The following is a 20173-nucleotide window of genomic DNA, read 5'->3' on the forward strand; positions in this document are numbered from 1 at the left end:
ACCATTGTTTCCGGACTGGCATATTACAACTCTGTGGACTGCTGTCGTCCCACCCGCCAGGTCAGACCTGCCAGTTGGAACGGCACCCGCCCGCAGAGTTTTCACAGAAGCACAGGCACTGTTATTAACGGTGCCAGTGCTTCCGGGGTCCCCACTCCCATAGTCCTAATTGGGAATGGGGATTTACAAATTACTGGCGCCTGACTTTTCGGACTGTTAGGGTTGTAATCCCCCGGTGTTACCGGCAAGTCAGATGCTGGTAAATCATTACGGGTCTGGCGGCTACCTTCCGGTAGTACTGGCACTGTTACCGCTGGACCCGTAATGGGCCCTATATCTATGCCACAAGGTAACTATTTCATAGTTGTTAATCCCTGCTCATTGAGACGACCTTTAGTGACCATGCACCATTACAATTATTCTGGAGAATGGCTGGGAAAGAGAGTAAGGCTGAAGAGCTAAATTGGGGGCTGGGGGTTGACAGGTTACATTGGAATGGTAAATCAATTGCCAAATGTAATAGCCAGATGGAATACTTCCTGAAGGATAAGAATATGGACCTCTTGTTTGCCTCCACTAATTATAAGGAGATTTTTGTAGGTTTTTATAAAATAGTATCAGGTATGGGCCAAATGTGGTTTAAACGCAAGCATGTATTTGACAAGACCATACAGAAACAAAAAAGGTTTTTGCATGCTAACGTTTGTGCCCTTGACCCCAGATGCACTGAGAAAACTTTAGGACTATGTACATTGCTGAAACAACGTTTTAAGAACTGGCTGCTCAGTTTTATGGCCACTCTTGTCCATTCTGATTTAGGGAATATGCTGAAGGCTTTAGCAAATAGAAATTCAAGGGATTTTTGGAGATTGATTAATTGTAATTCTAGTTTGTAAGATGCCACCCAAACAAACCCAATCTCTGAAAAAGCCTGGGCGTCAAATTTTACGTTAATCTACTGTGAGGATGGGTCAGAACAGCTCTTTAAGTATGCAGCAGCATCTGATCCATGGATCCTATCATTTGAGGAAGATGATGTCCACCAAGTGATTCTAAAATGTAAAGGATTACGCTGACCTGGCCGGATGGCTTTTCTAATATGGTGCTCAAGGGCACTCCCGCTATGTGGTCTAAATGCCTGGCAACGATCTTTAGATACACGCTACAAACCAAAAGTCTCCCTACATCCTGGAAAACCTGCATTGTTGCCCTAATATTAAAAAAAGGGGACAGATTAAATTCTCTGAATTATCGGCTTATTGCCCTTACTGATGTTCCAAGTAAGATATTTGCCGCTTTGATTGAATAGCAATTAAGTAAATGGACTATTAGTTCTGAAGATATGACATCTTTCAGTCAGTGTTTGTGAGGGGACTGGAACTCAGCTGACTGGTTTCTTACTGCACTAAAGGAAAGAGCATTCAGTAAGGGTAGACCCCTTTATGTGGCCTTTGTTGACTTGGCTATGTCCTTCGATAGTGTTGATCTGGGTCTTCTTTGGTACAAATTAGAATCGTGGGGGTGTCTACCTTAATTGGTTGATATCATTAGATCCCTGTACTCAGCGATTACAATGAGGATAATGTGAAAGCATCCCAGAGAACGACACAGACAACAGATTCAGAATTATAAACAAAACATGTTATGAACTTAAAAGCCAGGATGGAAAAAGCCCTAAATTTTACTATACTATGGTGGGAGTTCCCTACCGAAATAAAACTAAGGAAAGTCAGAGCCAAAGGGCCTCATCAAGAGTTGGGCGGTATCCCAACTGTAATACTGCCCAACTGTAATAGCGTTAGCGCCGACCGGTCCGGCAGTATTACCGCTGGATCACGGATTGGGCATTAACAGTAAATACCCATTCCCCATTGGGTCCGTTGGATCCAATGGGGCGTTTTCAGCGCTATTACAGTGCGCTAATAGCTGGCGGTAATCCTGCCGAGAAAAACAGGGCTAATGTGATTTTTCACCTCCAGAAAAAAGTTGCCGGTAAAACAGCTCAGTTAGCACCCAACTCCTGATAGGGCCAGCCCTTAAATGCTGCAGTAATACTGTTACCACCACGTTTAAGGGCTACAGCCCAACTAGTGATGAGTCCCAAAGAGTTCAATTTAAGAATCCATCTGTGTTCAAAACATATACTTGCCCTCAAAACTAATCTTTACAATGTGTAGGGATGTGTAGGGATGTCAGCAACCAACAGAAACTGTCCAACACAAAGTTCTAAGCTTCGTCCAGCTCGCAGCTTCCTTTCAGCTCCCTTCCCCAAGTATAAAACAATTCAAACAAACAGTCTCAGAATTGTCTTCCTTAAGTTCAGGATGATATAGTTGTAACCAATACTCGGGGTACACTTTGCCAAGTTCCAAATAACCCAGTTCCAAACACAAAAGAGTCTTGAGACTCAATCCTCAAATCAATAACTGGGCTAAGCCTCAGGGTTCCCTTCGCCAAGACTAAGTTTCAATGTCAGAATAGTATTTTCAGTCTTCTTAAAGTTCTGCGCTACACTTGCGCCCTCTTGGTATGACTGGTCTTTGTACAAATCTTGACTGATAGTTAAACTTTAGAGTTGCAGTTCATTAAAGTATATTTTTATTATATACAATGTTCTACCACTGTTATTAATATGCCTTTCTTTGATTCACTGTTAAAGTTCACCTTCTAGGTTTCATTCACCCTAAAGATCCGCACATAGTGGGTTCACTTGCATTGTTAAAGTTCCATTCACTTTAAAGTTCAGTATGTACTGGTTTCATTTAAATTCAAAGTTCTGTTCACTTGAAGATTCAGCATGCATGGATTTTACTTGGATTGAAGTTCGACATGTGGTAGTTTTATTTGAATTTAAAGTTCCATTCACTTTTGATCCCCATATGCAACAGTTCTGCTTATTCATGACGTGTTCATTCAGTTATGAATTCAATAACCATGAGGTTGCATTTGTTAAGGTTTTCATTCAGTTTGGCCCATTGTTTAATATATTTGTAGGTCGCCTTTAATGAAGTGCCCATTACGGGGAGACTTTTGAAAATGGGCTTTCTTATACACGTGACTACTACGCTGCAAAGTATTCTTAATAGTTCAATAGTTAACAAGGATTCAAATTGGAGACATTCAAAAGTGAGTTCCGTTAAACATGTGACCACTCTGATACAAAGTAATCCTTTACAAAAGTTCAAACACTTGCATACCGGGTTTCTCCTTTGATTGAAACTCCCTGGTTGAGTCCACGGGTTTTCGAGCAGTGCAGATCGCTCAGCCTTCGGTTCTCCGCATCAGGGTTCCGCCTCCTGCCCCTCAAGCACTCCTGTGTTGCATTCTGTCCACAGGATAACGAGAACTGTGAACAACAGAAAAAGGAACAGCCTTTCTGCATGGCTACCTTCTAGCGTTCAGTCAGTTCCACTGAGCCCCAGCTTCCAAGCCACACTATCATGAACCGCTGGCGTGCTTCACAAGCACAGTTCCCTGCTGCTCCTCCTGGCCTCTCTGCTGCTGCTTCAACACCACTGCCACTGCCTCTCTCTCTGCCTCTGGATTGAGCTCCATTTCTACACTTGCAGCACCTTGACAGACTGCAGATGCGAATATTCAATTGAACCTGCTTGACCAAAATCTTCTTCATCCCATACCAGAGACATAAGTCTTTATTACTCCGGTTGCCTCTTCTTCGCCCCAGTACTGTCAATGGTCATATATGAGGAAGTCAGGGGAGCTGACTCACAATGACCCATGAAGGCTGTGGAAGGGTTGGGCTGGTCGTCAGTAGAGAAAGGGGGATAATGTCTCTCCCAAGGGCATCCCACTCCCAGTCCCCAAGGAACCTCCACCCAGCTGATCCTCCCTCGCTTGTCCACCTCCAGAGTCATGATCCAACAGTGATGCCCTTTCCCTGGCCACTTGCGCAGAGGACCCAAGGGTAAGAGGAGTGAGAATACCCTCAGGTTTCTCACAATAAGGCTAAGTAAGGAAGGCCTTTTCTCCTCTTTTGTTCCTATGAGTCAGGGTTTAAAGCGGGATGTGTCCTGGCCCCCAGTTTATTGAACCTTTTTCTATCAGACATTGGAGAAATGCTAACAAAAGATTGCTTCTTTCCCCTGCGGGTGGGTCGAAAGGAGGTTAGTCGACTGCTTTATGCAGATGATTTAGTTCTTATTGACCAAACTCCTGTGGGGTTGCAGAGACAACTCTCAAGACTCCAGTTGTATGTAAAAGATAATAATGTAATGCTTAACACAAGGAAAACTAAAATCCTGATTGTGAAGGCTACTAAGAAAAGATCAGGAACTCACTCTAAATAGTATTTGAACCCAGCTAGGTTGGAAGTAGTAGACACTTTCACTTATTTAAGCTTTATTTATCTTGTTGTAGAGTGTACGACACTAGTGAGCCTTTCGACAACTTTATTATAGAGATTTTAAAATTATTACGCCCAAGGAATGGGGGTTAAAGATAATGGTTGTCTCTCAAGTCTCATGGCAGTTACCAATGATGAGATTTTTAAAAGTAATTTTTCCTTTAAACTGAGTAGCGATAACTAAATAAGCTTGATCAATTATTTGACTATTTGTGATATATTCCATTGAAGGTATTGTTTGTGAGAATTGTATGCATTTTGATGATACTATGTGTATTTGGTGTTTTTTACTCTTCTGTTTATTGTTGGCTTACTGAAGAAGTACATTATTGCTTGTATTCTGTTTTTATCTCATTTGTATGTTGATAGTTCTGTATTTGTTTTTCTTTTCTTTGTATTTTGTGAAAGGTTCACATGTTGAACTATAACACAAAAAAAATACAATTTAAAAAAAGGTACATGGTAAAACACCCGGAAGTGGAGGGTGGTGAGGCCACAACAAAGCTCATCCAGGGCTGTGGGCCAGAGTACCCCATGGGAAGGAGAAAGATCAGCCAAGCAAAGCAGCATTAGAGAGACCCATACCACACACAGGGCCAAAACACTGCACACCCCTGAAAGTTGCGAGAAAGAACACAACCAGAACAGTGTGGAGCTGGACCGAAGCCCATGCTGACTGACAATTCAAAGATGCCAGGAGGGGGTGAGTGAAAACACAACCAGAACAGGATGGAGCAGACGCACAGCCCACACCAGGCTGACAATGCGAAGACCCCAGATGGTGGGGAGAGAAAACACAACCAGAGCCGGGCAGAGCAGGTCCGTGCATAATGTTTATTTGTAAGATGCACTGACAAGCACCTGTTTGTTGTTTTATAGAGTAGGTAATCCGTCATAGAGTTAAAGTTAAGAGGACGTTTTCTTAATTCTTGAAATAAAAAAACGTATTCAAACATGTCCTCTGGTCCATCTCCTATATCTTTCTTACCGTACTACCTACTCTTCAAGTGCAGTGCAGCGCATTAAGCCACCTGTGTATCCTATTCAACTCACAAATGTTTTTCCAGTAATGGTTCTTTCTCTGATTGTTTCACCAAGACATGTTGTTGATGAGGCATTTGCTCACCTTGAATCACTTGCCCATATAATCAAACTTTACTCTCAACATTTTGTTTAGTCTTGTTAACCCGGCCTTTCTCTCTCATGGAGTTTCACCTACTCACGTCTACACAGGCCTCATAATTCATTAAACTTTTCATATTTTAACGTTCTTCCATAATTGCTTAAGTCCCACCAGGGAGTATTGCTCAGGGAGGATACATTTTCAAATGGGTCCTCAATTTCTGTGTGCAATAAAAGGGCATTTTGCAGGTGTTTTGAATGCAGCTGTGTTGTGTGCATCAGGAAATCGGACCAGATTGTCTTCTCCCGGTATGCAGTGATTATATCGAATATAAAATAGCAAATGAAATTACAACGAATACATAAACAACGAAAACGAAAATAACTAATTTGGGGAAAAACTAGAAATGGTGTTAGGAGTGGAAATAGTGGTTTTGGGGGTGGGGAAAAGTATAAGTAAAAAAAGGGAGAGCTTTGGAGGGGGAACCCCCCTAAAAACAACAAAAAAGAAAATCGTTATTTTGGTATTAGTTGTTTTGTATTTGTTGAAATTTCATTAGTTATTTTGGGATCTGATGAAATCACATGTACCCCTTCTCCCACAGGGTCGAAGCACCCATGTGCTTTTGCTATGAGAGAGAACCTGCATTGGTGCTACCAACATAGTCCATACTGGACCACCAATCTGGGGTTAGAGCAGCAGTGCCCTAGGATCAGGGCTACCTACTTGCTTTAAAGACTGAACAGTATCTCCATTGGGGATGTCAGTCAAGCAGATTGTTCGGATATTGCCATCCTTCTGGTGCATTCCAAGTAGCAAAATCATGCTAGCACAGTTACATGCGATTACGTGGAATCACAAAATAACAAATCCAATTACAACTAATAGCAAAATAACAAATTCCTTTTTTGTTGTTTTTGGGGGGTTCGCCACCAAAATCCCCCCTTTTTGTTCCTAATACTTTCCCCCACCCCCAAAACCACTATTCCCACTCCCAACCCCATTTTTTGTTTTTTCCCAAATTTGTTATTTTGGGATTAGTTATTTAGGTTTTGTTGTAATTGGATTAGTTATTTTTTGATTCCACATAGTCACTGCATACCTGCTAGCACATTGAAGGTTAGGTCAGTTTGCTGGTTGTTGTATTATGCATGAGAGAAACAAGGGGAGGAAAGGACCTCTCTCGGGTACCGTCACTAATATTGAAGCACCATCTTTTGGAATAATTAAGTATTGGTCTGTGATTTTATCTATGGAACAACATGCAGACTGGCTAATCTCTCTCGTATATATGCGAATCCTATTAAATATAACATTGAATACACGATTAACCCCCTCACCCCCATATATATGTATCACGTCTTCAGAAAACATATGCTCTTATTGCAACATGGATGGCCGATAGCTGGCTTTCCATAATCTCTTTTGTTACCCTGATGTGTCTCTTGCACGATTGCCTATTTCTGTCTCAAACAAAGTTATAACTTTAGGTATTATTTTTGATTCAGCTTTATGAATGAACTTAAAGCCAATGCCATTTCGTAATCCTCCAACTACTATATTCTTCACAGCTCCTCCTTTTGCTCTCTCTAACGCAGTGCACCATGATTGTTCATGCAATCCTTGGTGCTAAAATAGAATATTATAATTTGGTACTCTTAGGTGCCAATCAGTCCATAATGCGCCGACTACAGCTAATTCAGAACGTGGCATCACTTATTGTCAGGGAACAAAGAAATATAATCACATTTCCCCAGAGCTGAAGGACCTCTGCTGGCTTCCTGTTAAATCTTTGATTCAATTTAAGACTTTCACTGTGATTCCTATGTATGACACACACCCACATATTTAAAATCACTGTTCCAGTGGCATACAACTAACAGACCACTACTTTCTATGCATATACTGTGAATAAAATCCCATGTTTTAGATGCTTCAGAGTCATGGGCTGATCTGTTACACACAATACACGCTGCCAGACTCTAATCCTCTCCACTATCTAACATTGACAATCCAACCATTTTCTGCAACACTATCCAAACCCTTATTTTTTAAATTGTCATATGCATTCTCTCTACTATCTATCGTGTCACCAACCATTATCAAATATATCAAGTCAGATAAAATGTATCTTCAATACCAAATCAAACCATGCTTGAGGCAACCTATCTTGAAGAATACTCTACTAGAAATGTGCTCATAACTTCACAGTTTCTGATGAAGTCCGGAGACATGTTATTTTCTCTAAAACTGTGTGTTGTGGCATGGAATCGTACAAAAATGGCTGTCGCAGTGATCACATAGATCCTTGTGGCATCAATCCTAACCTTAATGATGGTGGGAAAGGAGGTGGAGTATTGTAGTTGCTTTCCCCTCAGTACTGTTTAATTTCGATGATGTTTCTCTTATTCACCAAGTCTTTACACAAATTATAGAATACCATGATCCTGGTCATGCCTTTTCAAAGCACTTTCACTCTATCTCTGGCAGCCTTTTTCACCATTACTTTTTTTTGGTAGTTCAGCAACCTTACCACAAATGCCATTGGTGTTAGACAGTGTGAGTTTTTTTGAGCAAGTCATCTAAGGGCCCTCTACTAGGTAGGCTTAGCAGACCCAGCAGCACAGACTTCAGGCAGGCCATGGGCTTTCACCCTTCCCAATCCTCTGGAAAACCCAGATTCAGAGGTTTTTTCTACTCATGCAATCATGCAATTGTCATGTTCTGTTAGCTTTAAATTAGCATTGATCAGATTTTGTGTTAAATGTTCCCGTTTCTTTTCAAATCCTATATGTAGTTCCTCCCTCTTTGACTGTCTCTATTCAAGTTCTTTGATTTTGTATTAACTCCTATTTGGGCCTCATCCAATTTAGATACTCTTTGAGTATTGTGAGAAACCTGAAGGCACTCTCACAAATACTCCCCAGGGATCTTCTGTTCAGGTGGCCAGAAAAGGGCCATCACTTTTGGATCATGACCCTGGGGGCGGACTAGCGAAGGAGGATCACCTGAGCGGAGGGTGCTACTTGGGGATTGGGGAGAGGGTTCCAGAGGGTGAGACACAGTACCCCCCTTTTCCTAGCATTGACTTACTCCCCTCCCTCAGCGTTTGTAGGATATTGCTGTTCATATCCTAAATTTCCCCTTGAATTTTCACCAATTACTGAGAGGAGGAAGAAGCCTCCAAAAGTAATGCAGATTTCCTATAGGAAACCCCTTTATAGTAATGGGACGAAGAAGAGGGATACTGAATAATACAGGACTGAAGGTCAGGCATGTCACAGCAATTGGTGAGTCTGGCAAACCAGGTGAAGGTGTCACACCTGAGACCCTTGATAGGGTTCAGGTATATAAAAGGTGGAGTACAAGTGAGCAAGAGGAGAGAGCAGCAGGAAGGCTAGCCCAAGGGAGAAGGTAATGACAAGATGCTGAAAGACTGGGAAGTGAAGTAGGGTGTAAAGCAGGGTGTAAATGCGTGGAAGTGGGAGAACGGGACTGTGGAGAGTGTCAGTCCCTTTGTGTTGGCAGAACTGTGCTCGTTTCCCTGAGTTAAAAAAGCAGCCCACTGCTGTCTGAGGGGCAGGTGGTGAAACCCTGACTTCAGTAAGCAGAAGCTGTATGTGCGAAGAAACAGAAGAAACCAGCAACGTGACCAGTGAGTTTCAGAGAATTCAAGAAACCCGGTGCGCATATGAAAGTGGTCGCGTGCATTTGACATGTTCTCGAAAGTCTCAGATTAAAGAGGAATGAGGAAACAAATAAAGGCAGTGAAATACAATGGATTGTCTAGAAATTAAGCATCAGAGTGGTCACATATAAGAAAGGATTACCTGTTCAAAAGTCTCTGAGTGATTAAGGACAATTAGAAAACAGCAAGAGCTACCAAAGTTACAGAAAAGAGATTATGAAAGCTATGAGTGAGCAGCCGAAGAGAGCAGTGAATTATGAGCAAACTGTCGATTCGGCAACTGCCAAGAGGGGCAATGAAGTGTGAGCAAAATATCGAACTGGCAAACTAAAGCTGAATAAATAAAGAAAAAGGCTCAGTGAAAGTCGACCAAGTAGAAATGTATCAAGATATTAAAAGAGCTGACAAAGAAGATATCTGAATAACCAATGCAATTTTGAATTGTTTTAAATTAATTTTAAACCAACTCCAAGTCAAGAAGATACAAAGTCTGGGCGATGGCCACTGGTTGCGTGACTTGCAATGGGTGGGCCATGCGGTCAATCAACTGCGCCTCGACCAGGAAGCCCCAACTAAACCTAAGAGAACTGTCAAAGCTTGAGGAAAGGAACCCTAAGCTCCTTCTGAACATTGTAAGATTGTTTTGTGAATCAGTACTACAAGCGTGGGGAAGGGAATCCTAAGATCTTGATGAACATTGAGATACTGCTTTTGTGACCAGTATTTTGAACTTGGGGAAGGAATGCCAAACTCCTATTGGAGCAGTGTGTACCCTACCCAGTTGAACATTGTATACTGAAACCAAGTGTGTTTTGAAAGGGATATCCAAGTCCTGGTGGAGTATTTTGAGACCTACAACTTTGAGAACTATGTCTTGAACTTGGAGCAGGGAGCCAGAAGCCACGCCAGACTTTATTTTGAACACTGAGTTAATGTTGAACAACCCTACACTACATTTAGTATTAGACGTGAGGGCAAGCATAGGTTTTGACACTGACATACTTTTGATTTGGACTTACGGACATAGACTTTACTTAGTTTCCTTATGTAGGGAAAATCCCACCATAGTTATAGGGGGCAAGTTAGGCATTATACCATGGGTGCACAACATACGGCCCGCGGGCCAGTTGCGGCCCGCCATGCTCTTTTGTCCGGCCCGCGAGGCACAAAGACTTTCCTAATGGAGGGCGGCCCGCGGCCGCCCTCCATTAGGAAAGTCTTTGTTGTCTTCCGGGCCGGACAAAACACTGGCCCTCATTGGCTCAGCACACATGCACCACGTTGCTCCTACGAGCCACGTAGTGTGTGTGTGCTGACCCAATGGAGGGCCAGCACTACGGCTGGTGTGGTCCATAAGGCTTGATGCCGGAAGGCATTTCAGCCTTGGACCACGCCAGCCGTAGTACGATTCCAGCGTTCCTGCTTACCTGCCGCTTACCTGCCTTCCAGTTCCAGCACGTCTCCGGTAAGTGGTCTGTTTGTGTTTGTGTGTCGGGTCTGTTTTACTTTATGTTTGTGTGTGTATGTTGCGATGGGGGGGTGTCGGATGTGTATGAAGGTTGGAATTTGAATGTATTTTGTGTGTGTGTTGAGATGCGGGGGTGGGTGTCGGATGTGTATGAATGTTGGAATTTGAATGTATTTTATGTGTATGTTGAGATGTGGGGTTGGGTGGGTGTCGGATGTGTATGAATGTTGGAATTTGAATGCATTTTATGTGTATGTTGAGATGCGGGGGTGGGGGGGTGTCGGATGTGTATGAATGTTGGAATTTTAATGTATTTTGTGCATATGTTGAGATGCGGGGGTGGGGGGGTGTCGGATGTGTATGATTGTTGGAATTTGAATGTTTTTGTGTGTATGTTGAGATGCGGGGGTGGGGGGGTGTCGGATGTGTATGAATGTTTTGATTTGAATGTATTTTGTGTGTATGTTGAGATGCAGGGGTGGGGGTGGGTGTCGGATGTGTATGAATGTTTGTATTTGAATGTATTTTGTGTGTATGTTGAGATGCGGGGGTGGGGGGGGGTGTCGGATGTGTGTGAATGTTTGTATTTGAATGTATTTTGTGTGTATGTTGAGATGCGGGGTGGGGGGGTGTGTCTGATGTGTGTGAATGTTTGTATTCGAATGTATTTTGTGTGTATGTTGTGATGCGGGGGTGGGGGTGGGTGTCGGATGTGTATGAATGTTGGCATTTGAATGTTTTTGTGTGTATGTTGAGATGCAGGGGTGGGGGAGTGTCGGATGTGTATGAATGTTTTGATTTGAATGTTTTTTGTGTGCTGAGTTGGGGGGTGGGGGTTCGGGTCTGTATGGGTGCATGTTTGTGTGTGTGCTGAGTTGGGGTTGGGGGGGTTCGGGTCTGTGTGTGCTGATTTGGGGGGTGGGGGTTCAGGTCTGTATGGGTGCATGTGTGTGTGCTGATTTGGGGGGTGGGGGTTCGGGTCTGTATGGGTGCATGTGTGTGTGCTGAGTTGGGGGGTGGGGGGTTCGGGTCTGTATGGGTGCATGTGTGTGTGCTGAGTTGGGGGGTGGGGGGTTCGGGTCTGTATGGGTGCATGTGTGTGTGCTGAGTTGGGGGGTGGGGGTTCGGGTCTGTAAGGGTGCATGTGTGTGTGCTGAGTTGGGGGGTGGGGGGTTCGGGTCTGTAAGGGTGCATGTGTGTGTGCTGAGTTGGGGGGTGGGGGGTTCGGGTCTGTATGGGTGCATGCTTGAGAATGTGTGTGCTGCGTTGGGGGGCGGGGGGTTCGGGTCTGTATGGGTTCATGCTTGAGAATGTGTGTGCTGCGTTGGGGGCGGGGGTTCGGGTCTGTATGGGTGCATGCTTGAGAGTGTGTTTGGGGTATAGTGTTTGGTTGGGGGTGAGGGGGCCATGGGGCATAGTGTTTGGTTTGGGTGAGGGGGCCATGGGGCATAGTGTTTGGTTGGGGGTGAGGGATAGGGGGCATAGTTTTTGGTTGGGGGGTGAGGGACAGGGGGCATAGTGTTTGGTTGGGGGTGAGGGACCGGGGGCATAGTGTTTGCTTGGTGGGTGAGGGACAGGGGGCATAGTGTTTGCTTGGTGGGTGAGGGACAGGGGGCATAGTGTTAAGTTGGGGGTGGGAGCCATGGGGCATAGTGTTTGGTTGGGGGTGAGGGACAGGGGGCATAGTGTTTGGTTTGGGGTGAGGGACAGGGGGCATAGTGTTTGGTTGGGGGTGAGGGGGCCATGGGGCATAGTGTTTGGTTGGGGGTGAGGGATAGGGGGCATAGTGTTTGCTTGGGGGGTGAGGGACAGGGGGCATAGTGTTTGCTTGGTGGGTGAGGGACAGGGGGAATAGTGTTAAGTTGGGGGTGGGAGCCATGGGGCATAGTGTTTGGTTGGGGGTAAGGGGGCCATGGGGCATAGTGTTTAGTTGGGGGTGAGGGACAGGGGGCATAGTGTTTGGTTGGGGGTGAGGGACAGGGGGCATAGTGTTTGCTTGGGGGGTGAGGGACAGGGGGCATCGTGTTTGGTTGGGGGTGAAGGACAGGGGGCATAGTGTTTGCTTGGGGGGTGAGGGACAGGAGGCATAGTGTTTGGTTGGGGGTGAGGGGGCCATGGGGCATAGTGTTTGGTTGGGGGTGAGGGATAGGGGGCATAGTGGTTGCTTGGGGGGTGAGGGACAGGGGGCATAGTGCTTGCTTGGTGGGTGAGGGACAGGGGGAATAGTGTTAAGTTGGGGGTGGGAGCCATGGGGCATAGTGTTTGGTTGGGGGTGAGGGGGCCATGGGGCATAGTGTTTGGTTGGGGGTGAGGGACAGGGGGCATAGTGTTTGGTTGGGGGTGAGGGACAGGGGGCATAGTGTTTGCTTGGGGGGTGAGGGACAGGGGGCATAGTGTTTGGTTGGGGGTGAAGGACAGGGGGCATAGTGTTTGCTTGGGGGGTGAGGGACAGGAGGCATAGTGTTTGGTTGGGGGTGAGGGACAGGGGGCATAGTGTTTGCTTGGCGGGTGAGGGACAGGGGGCATAGTGTTTGCATGAGGCGTGGGGGCCATGGGGCATAGTGTTTGGTTGGGGGTGAGGGATAGGGGGCATAGTGTTTGCATGAGGCGTGGGGGCCATGGGGCATAGTGTTTGGTTGGGGGTGAGGGGGCAATGGGGCATAGTGTTTGGTTGGGGGTGGGAGCCATGGGGCATAGTGTTTACTTGGGGGTGAGGGACAGGGGGCATAGTGTTTGCTTGGCGGGTGAGGGACAGGGGGCATAGTGTTTGGTTGGGGGTGGGAGCCATGGGGCATAGTGTTGCACTCCATGAGTGAACTCAATAATAAAGCTAAAACAGGCACAGTTAGGAGATGTACATCCTTTGCTTTTTTGAGGAAACCTGACTCAACGAAGGCCATACTCCTCTTGGGCAACCCAAACAGCAAACTATAGCAGTCCAAAATAACGGAATGTCCAATCAATGGTCAATAAAATATATATAATTTAATTAAACAGACGATATACAATAACTAAATCGAAATAAATTATAACAATGGAAAATGTGTAGTACAAAATGTAAGTTTGAAATGCAATAAAAATCGTTACCCCTCAAAAACATATTCTTTTTCCATGTGTTTAATACAAATTGGGGGTTGAAAAAGCCTCCTGACATGTCCCGCCTACCGCCCCGCCCACTTTTACTTTTCGGCCCACTATAGCCCTCATGTAAGGTACTTTCGGCCCTCTGTCAAAATCAGTTGTGCACCCCTGCATTATACCATCCTGATAATCAGCATAATTCTATTGTTGAATTTGAGGTCTGCTGTCTGTGTCATCTCTTGATACCATGCCTCTCTCACAGTATCCACATAGCTTGTGTCAGCTGTCTGACCATATAAAAAAGCCTATTCTGTCTCCCCTCGTGAGCAGTAACACCTACAGCCTTAGGGCCCCCTTTATCTCTGGTTCTTTGGCTGGGTATGTTTTCTGTGGTGTAGTATGTTTACTGTTATTGGCCATTTTGTTAGGCGACAATAAAGTTACCTGCCAGGAGTGGATCATGCACAGGAGGTCCAAGAGATCAGTACAGTGCAGCCATCCAGGCTAACCGCCAGTGGCGGAATCTATACTGTGTTTTTTAAAGTATTTTCAACTGTATTTGATGCATACATTACCACTTTCCAGGCAAACATGGCTGTACCATTGTTGATAGCCTGAGAACACATCTTCCATACATGTAAAGGCCTGTTATGGCGAGGTGGTGACTGTTAACAATATTATTTTAACTTCCGTTTGTGGGTGACTCTGTTACTTTCCTCTGCGTCCTGTTGCTGATGAGTAGTGCTGTTGTGTTTTTTTTTATACCTTTTTAGCCAGTGTTTTTAAGTGTTCTCAACTGTACTTGTACTTCCTGCATGAAATCACCTCTTTCCAGGCAACCTTATTGATAGTGCACTGGGGGTACAGAGATGTGAATGCCTGTTAGGGTCGGGTGGCTGCTGAGAAGGGCATTTAACCTCTCTTTGTCTGTGACTCTGGTAAAGCAAGCTGTCTGGACCCTGCAACTTGACAGCTGCTTCCTGTTGGAATCCTTAGGCAAGATGTTTGCAGCAAATGGTCAGGGATTAGGCCCTAGAACTGATGCACTAGTAAACTCCTGACAAATACGTTCTTTGCACATTGTGACTTGCCTTGATGGACAAGGACCTGAAGCCCCAATGTCCACATCACATATACAAGAGGTTGGAGCCTGCAATTTCTCCTGGCCTGACAACAACATCGCTGGCAAAACACTATGGACACCTATTTTATTTATTGATTACATTTGTTATACGCCCAAACCCAAGGGTATAACAGCGTAGGTTACAGTATACTTCAAGTCTGGTTACAGGTAAGTAAAGGTTACAGGTTAAAATTACATACCACATCAGGAATACCAACATTACTTGCTAAGTCACTTGTTACAGAATGCTTCCAGAATAGCATCCAGTCCAGAATTACACTTTACAAGCATTATACGTCATGGTTCTATTTCCTGGGTTATTATTTGTTGAAAATCCAAGTTTTCAATGTCTTTTTGAACTTCTGGTGGGATGGCTCGTTCCTGGTGGTGTGGGGGAGGGAGTTCTGTGTGAATTCATATATTATGACATAAATGGGATGCCAATTATCTGTGCATATATCAAACAAATCTCTCAAATGGTGTGGGAGTGGTGTGCGATTTTACAGATTATATAGAAATGGCAAACAATTAAGCCTACTCTGTGTAGTCCAGATAGTACATTTATTTCCTGTCCTTTTTTCATTGGACAACTTAAAATACGTATACGTCAGTTGATGCAGTGCACCTTGCTCTTGCAGAAGTAAAGGGATTGTGAAAGGATCCATGCTAGACTAATAACACAGATACTGTAATTATTAATCGCTGTCTTCATGACATTAGGTCTGTAGCTGAACTCATCCATTAATTTGCTTCAAACCCCTGTTCTCTGCCAGGTATGTTATGCTCTTGTGTAAACCCGAAATGCAGGCCTCTCTCGTGCTCTTCCTCGTTCTGCCAATCAGAATCACATAACAGTTCTTAGGCCCTTTGCACAAACATGTTTTCTCACCGGCGGGAGAATCACAAGTTCAACTATGTCGACTGTCTTTCTTTGCCAATATGTATCTGATGTACAAATAAGCCCTTCGGCTGGTAAATGCGCCTGCTGGCTATTTTTGAATATACCACAAGACAATGCACAGTGTACTTAGTTTCTCAGAAATGCTTGTCCTTGCTTTGTTTTCAAAGAACAAAACGAAAACAAAGTAACTTTTGGGAATTCTTGTCTGTTTTACAACACTCTGTTTGGTTTCGGTCGTGCCGGCTGATTGCCTCAAATCAGTTATGCAAAGGGGTTATTTAAGCTCACTCTCGGAAGAAGACACACTGTGCCAGCCTGTATTTTTTGGGTACTTGAATGATTTTGAGTCCAATGCTGCATTCTTTGCCAATATGTATCTGATGTACAAATAAGCCCTTTGGCTGGTAAATGCGCCTGCTGGCTATTTTTGAATATACCACAAGACAATGCACAGTGTACATAGTTTCTCAGAAATGCTTGTCCTTGCTTTGTTTTCAAAGAACAAAACGAAAACAAAGTAACTTTTGTGAATTCTTGTCTGTTTTACAACACTCTGGTTTCGGTCGTGCCGGCTGATTGCCTCAAATCAGTTATGCAAAGGGGTTATTTAAGCGCACTCTCGGAAGAAGACACACTGTGCCAGCCTGTATTTTTTGGGTACTTGAATGATTTTGAGTCCAATGCTGCATTCTTTGCCAATATATATCTGATGTGCAAATAAGCCCTTTGGCTGGGTAAATGCGCCTGCTGGCTATTTTTGAATATACCCCAAGACAATGCACAGTGTACTTAGTTTCTCAGAAATGCTTGTCCTTGCTTTGTTTTCAAAGAACAAAACGAAAACAAAGTAACTTTTGTGAATTCTTGTCTGTTTTACAACACTCTGTTTGGTTTCGGTCCTGCCGGCTGATTGCCTCAAATCAGTTATGTTATGCAAAGGGGTTATTTAAGCTCACTCTCGGAAGAAGACACACTGTGCCAGCCTGTATTTTTTGGGGTACTTGAATGATTTTGAGTCCAATGCTGTAGAGTTCTCTTTAGTCTACACGAATCTAACCCCCTTTCTATGTTCTCTTTCCTCAGATTTTCAAGTACATAAGCTTTAATAAAACAATGACTCAACTATCATCCACTCTGGCTCGTTGTGCAAAGGATATTCTAGGTTTCGCCATCATGTTCTTCATTGTATTCTTTGCCTATGCACAGTTGGGATACCTTCTCTTTGGCACACAAGTGGAGAACTTCAGCACTTTCGTGAAGTGCATGTGAGTACATTGAGTTATTTATCTATTTAAACTGAGAAGATCGTGAGGGCCCCGCCCAGGGCCATTTTCATGTTATATATGAGAACTAAACATCAATAAATGTACATATTTGTATTGATCACAAATAACTAACTTTGCAGAATTTGAGTCTCTACCTAAGCTATAATACATGTATAGTTTTAGCAGTAATGGTCAGTGTCTTTGTTAGAAATTGTGTTTTAATCAAATGAAACATTTCATATTAGCATGCACCATTTACAGTAAATCTATTTTCTTTACTTTCTGTTCCACATGTTGTACTCAATTTAGGTCCATTGATCTGTTACCATCTTCCAAATGCATAATTTATCCTCTCACTCAATGCACGTAATCACTAAGTGGACGGGTAACACCATTACATCTGCCATATTTACCAAACTTCTTTACATATCTAGTGATTTCTCCCTCACGGACATCGTTCTAAGGTGCTGATAGGCGTGTTGGTGTGCAAAGAAGTTTGATGTAGGAGTCACATTAAATAGAAGTGGTTAAAAAAAGTCATTCAGGTTTCAGTAAAAAAATCACCATTTTGAATCTTGAGTCTAAGTGCAAAAACAAAAGTATAAAGACTGAAAAAAACATTCCAATTAAGGCAATACATGTTCTGGAATGACTTGCACTGTACAAGACCCATCGCTTACTCCCTTACTCCCTAAAGTGTTATTGACCTATCTTATCCCAGTGACCAGTTTGATAAAACCTGGACTGCATTTCTTGAGCCTATCAATCCTCTAAATCTGATTGCGTTTTTACTTTAGAAACCAAGTGATATATATCAGGACTTCTTGATTCAGGCAAAAGTTGTCAAAGTTGAACTGAGCAATGCAAATAAAAACAACTTTATGTTTCTGAATGATTAGCAGTTATGTTCCAGTGGAAGAGTAAATACTTTGCAGTTGCGAATGTGGTTACATTCTTTGAACTCTCCAATCCCTCCACCTCATAAGCATAAACTCACTAATGTAACTCAGGATTTAGTTCTTCCTTTTCTTCCTCCAATTCATTGGCTTATCTAAAGATACCCTCTGAATATTTCCTATCATCTGGAACAGCTTCATCATCCCCCAATTATTCCTAGTGAGGTGTGTACTGGGAAGGTGCTTGTCAGAACGGCTGTCGCTTCTCAGAGATCTGGAGCCTCACATCTCAGGCAGTCACTGCAGAAACTATGGCCAATTCGTTAAGCAGAGATCGGCCCTCGACAACTCCAAAGAGATTTGGGAGCATCATAGACTGTTGAATGCTGCTGAACCTTAAGGGAATGGAGCTCTGACCAGACCAAGTGGAACAGCCACCAATTCCCTTGGAAATTCGGGGCTTATATGCCTGTGCTTGCTGCCCATCAGAGATGGGAAGAGTGCCCTGCAGCAGCTCACTGGTTACCCCAATAGTGATAACCAAGCACTGACCATTGGATGTACTGTGTCCCTCTCCCCTTCAATGGTGAAGGCATGCTGACAGTCCTAACTCCTACTCACTCAGACATCCATGAGTAATTGTTAGTACGTTATATTTCTGACACTGCTTAAAGGTGCTAGTGTGGCTGCAAAAGCAAACAAAAACCTTTAACAATTTCAGAGGTTGCCCAACAACTCTGCTCTGTATAGCACTGTAGCAGCCACAAAACACTGTCTAACACTGTCAATCTCAATAGAATTAGCCTGCTCCATCACCTTTAAATATTAACACAAAACATCCATTGATCGGATCATTGGCACTGTTACTGTAATGCACCTCTCTCCAGCTCACATCATACCTTCACCTGGTTGTAGGGTGAAGCCTTGTACTTTGTGTCATAAGCCACCTCTCAACCATTGCCAGGCAAGATTAAAGGACGGTCTTACTTCTTCAAATTTTCCAGGAGATAGATCAATCTGATGCATGCCAATGTTTGTATCATCTGACGCCTGCCATAGTTACAACTGGGCCATGTCAACAGACTGGGACATCCCAAGTTGAAGACTGGTAAGCTTTTCAGCAGAGTGGCTCAGCTTACAATTGTTAAGACGGATTTCTGAACTCTGTCCTGGCGGCGCAGAAGTTCAGAAGGCCAACCTAATTACTTGGAACAGGGTAACCTCTGGACAAGCCAGACCAATCAGGGTAGCGATCGCGGCGGTCAAGACTAGGTCTCAAGAGGGGTGAGGGTGACTGAAAGCCCGCAATGAGCACACAAAGCAAGGACACTTACAAATTACTCCAAACAGGTGTTATATTAAAAATATATACACATTTATTCCAAGGCCTTTGCAACAATGACCGTAGCGAGAATTCACGATAAAACTCTAGTAAACCAACACATACCAAACCAATACAATATATATACAAATACAAACGAGTCTAAAGCGTTAGATGCACGAAATGTGTAGTCCACCTAGAAGGGGAGGAAAACAGGCAGTGCGAAATAATGATTAGACCCAGTCCGCCTTCAAAGGCACCTAACTAAAAGGAAGTCCAAGCCCTACGAAGAGTGGATCCTTGTGCTCAAAAGTACCTGCACACGCTGGTGCCAACGGGCAAAAAAGGGGAAGTCTCTTCGAGGGAATCAGGCAGTTCAGTTTGGTGCACAAATGAAGAAGAACAGAGTTCCGCGACTCAAGCGCAGCCTCCACTGTGGGCAGAAGCAGAGCGCGAGTACGGAAAGGCGTGCTGTTTGACACAGCGGGGAAAAGCTATGGGCTCCTGCAGGAGGGCGACCAGTTCCTAGCTATGCTACTCACCGGTCTCCGATGCAAGCAGACCCAGGCTTCTCTGCGTCAGTTTCAGTGCTGGCAGGTTCAGGGGAGCAGGGGACGTCTCGTCGTCGTGTAGATTCTGCAGCAGCAGAGTTGAGTTAAAGATGTCCCAAACCAAGTGAACCCGCACAGTTTGTTACCACAGCAGGGCAACGGAGCGGCCGGGTGTATCTCAGCCAAATGTACACTACTCACTTCGGACCTGGGAATGCCAAGTGTACAAATCGTGTGAGAGTGACAAGGACTCGAAATACAACACAACCTGGCGGCGGTTACAGAGCAAGACTCCTGGGTAGGCTGGTCAGTCTGCTGGATGGCCCAGAGACACTTCCGAAGGCTTACGTGCAGGAGATGGTGAAGATGCCGAGAATAGCTGTCACCGCTATT

The 20173-nt window shown here is 44.2% G+C and overlaps 1 protein-coding gene across 4 annotated transcripts in view; it reads left to right on the forward strand.

The window, feature by feature from the left end:
* Positions 1-20173, forward strand: part of LOC138472450 (polycystin-2-like protein 1) — a 2384383-nt gene that overhangs the window by 1414471 nt on the left and 949739 nt on the right. For all 4 annotated transcript variants that reach the window (XM_069610623.1, XM_069610624.1, XM_069610625.1 and 1 more), the window contains one exon: positions 16831-17012. In XM_069610623.1, the coding sequence (XP_069466724.1) occupies positions 16831-17012 (182 nt within the window). The remainder of the gene's footprint in view (positions 1-16830; positions 17013-20173) is intronic.

The sequence above is a fragment of the Ambystoma mexicanum genome, chromosome 8, assembly GCF_040938575.1.
Source record: "Ambystoma mexicanum isolate Mex_15411 chromosome 8, UKY_AmexF1_1, whole genome shotgun sequence".
NCBI classification, from domain to species: domain Eukaryota; kingdom Metazoa; phylum Chordata; class Amphibia; order Caudata; family Ambystomatidae; genus Ambystoma; species Ambystoma mexicanum.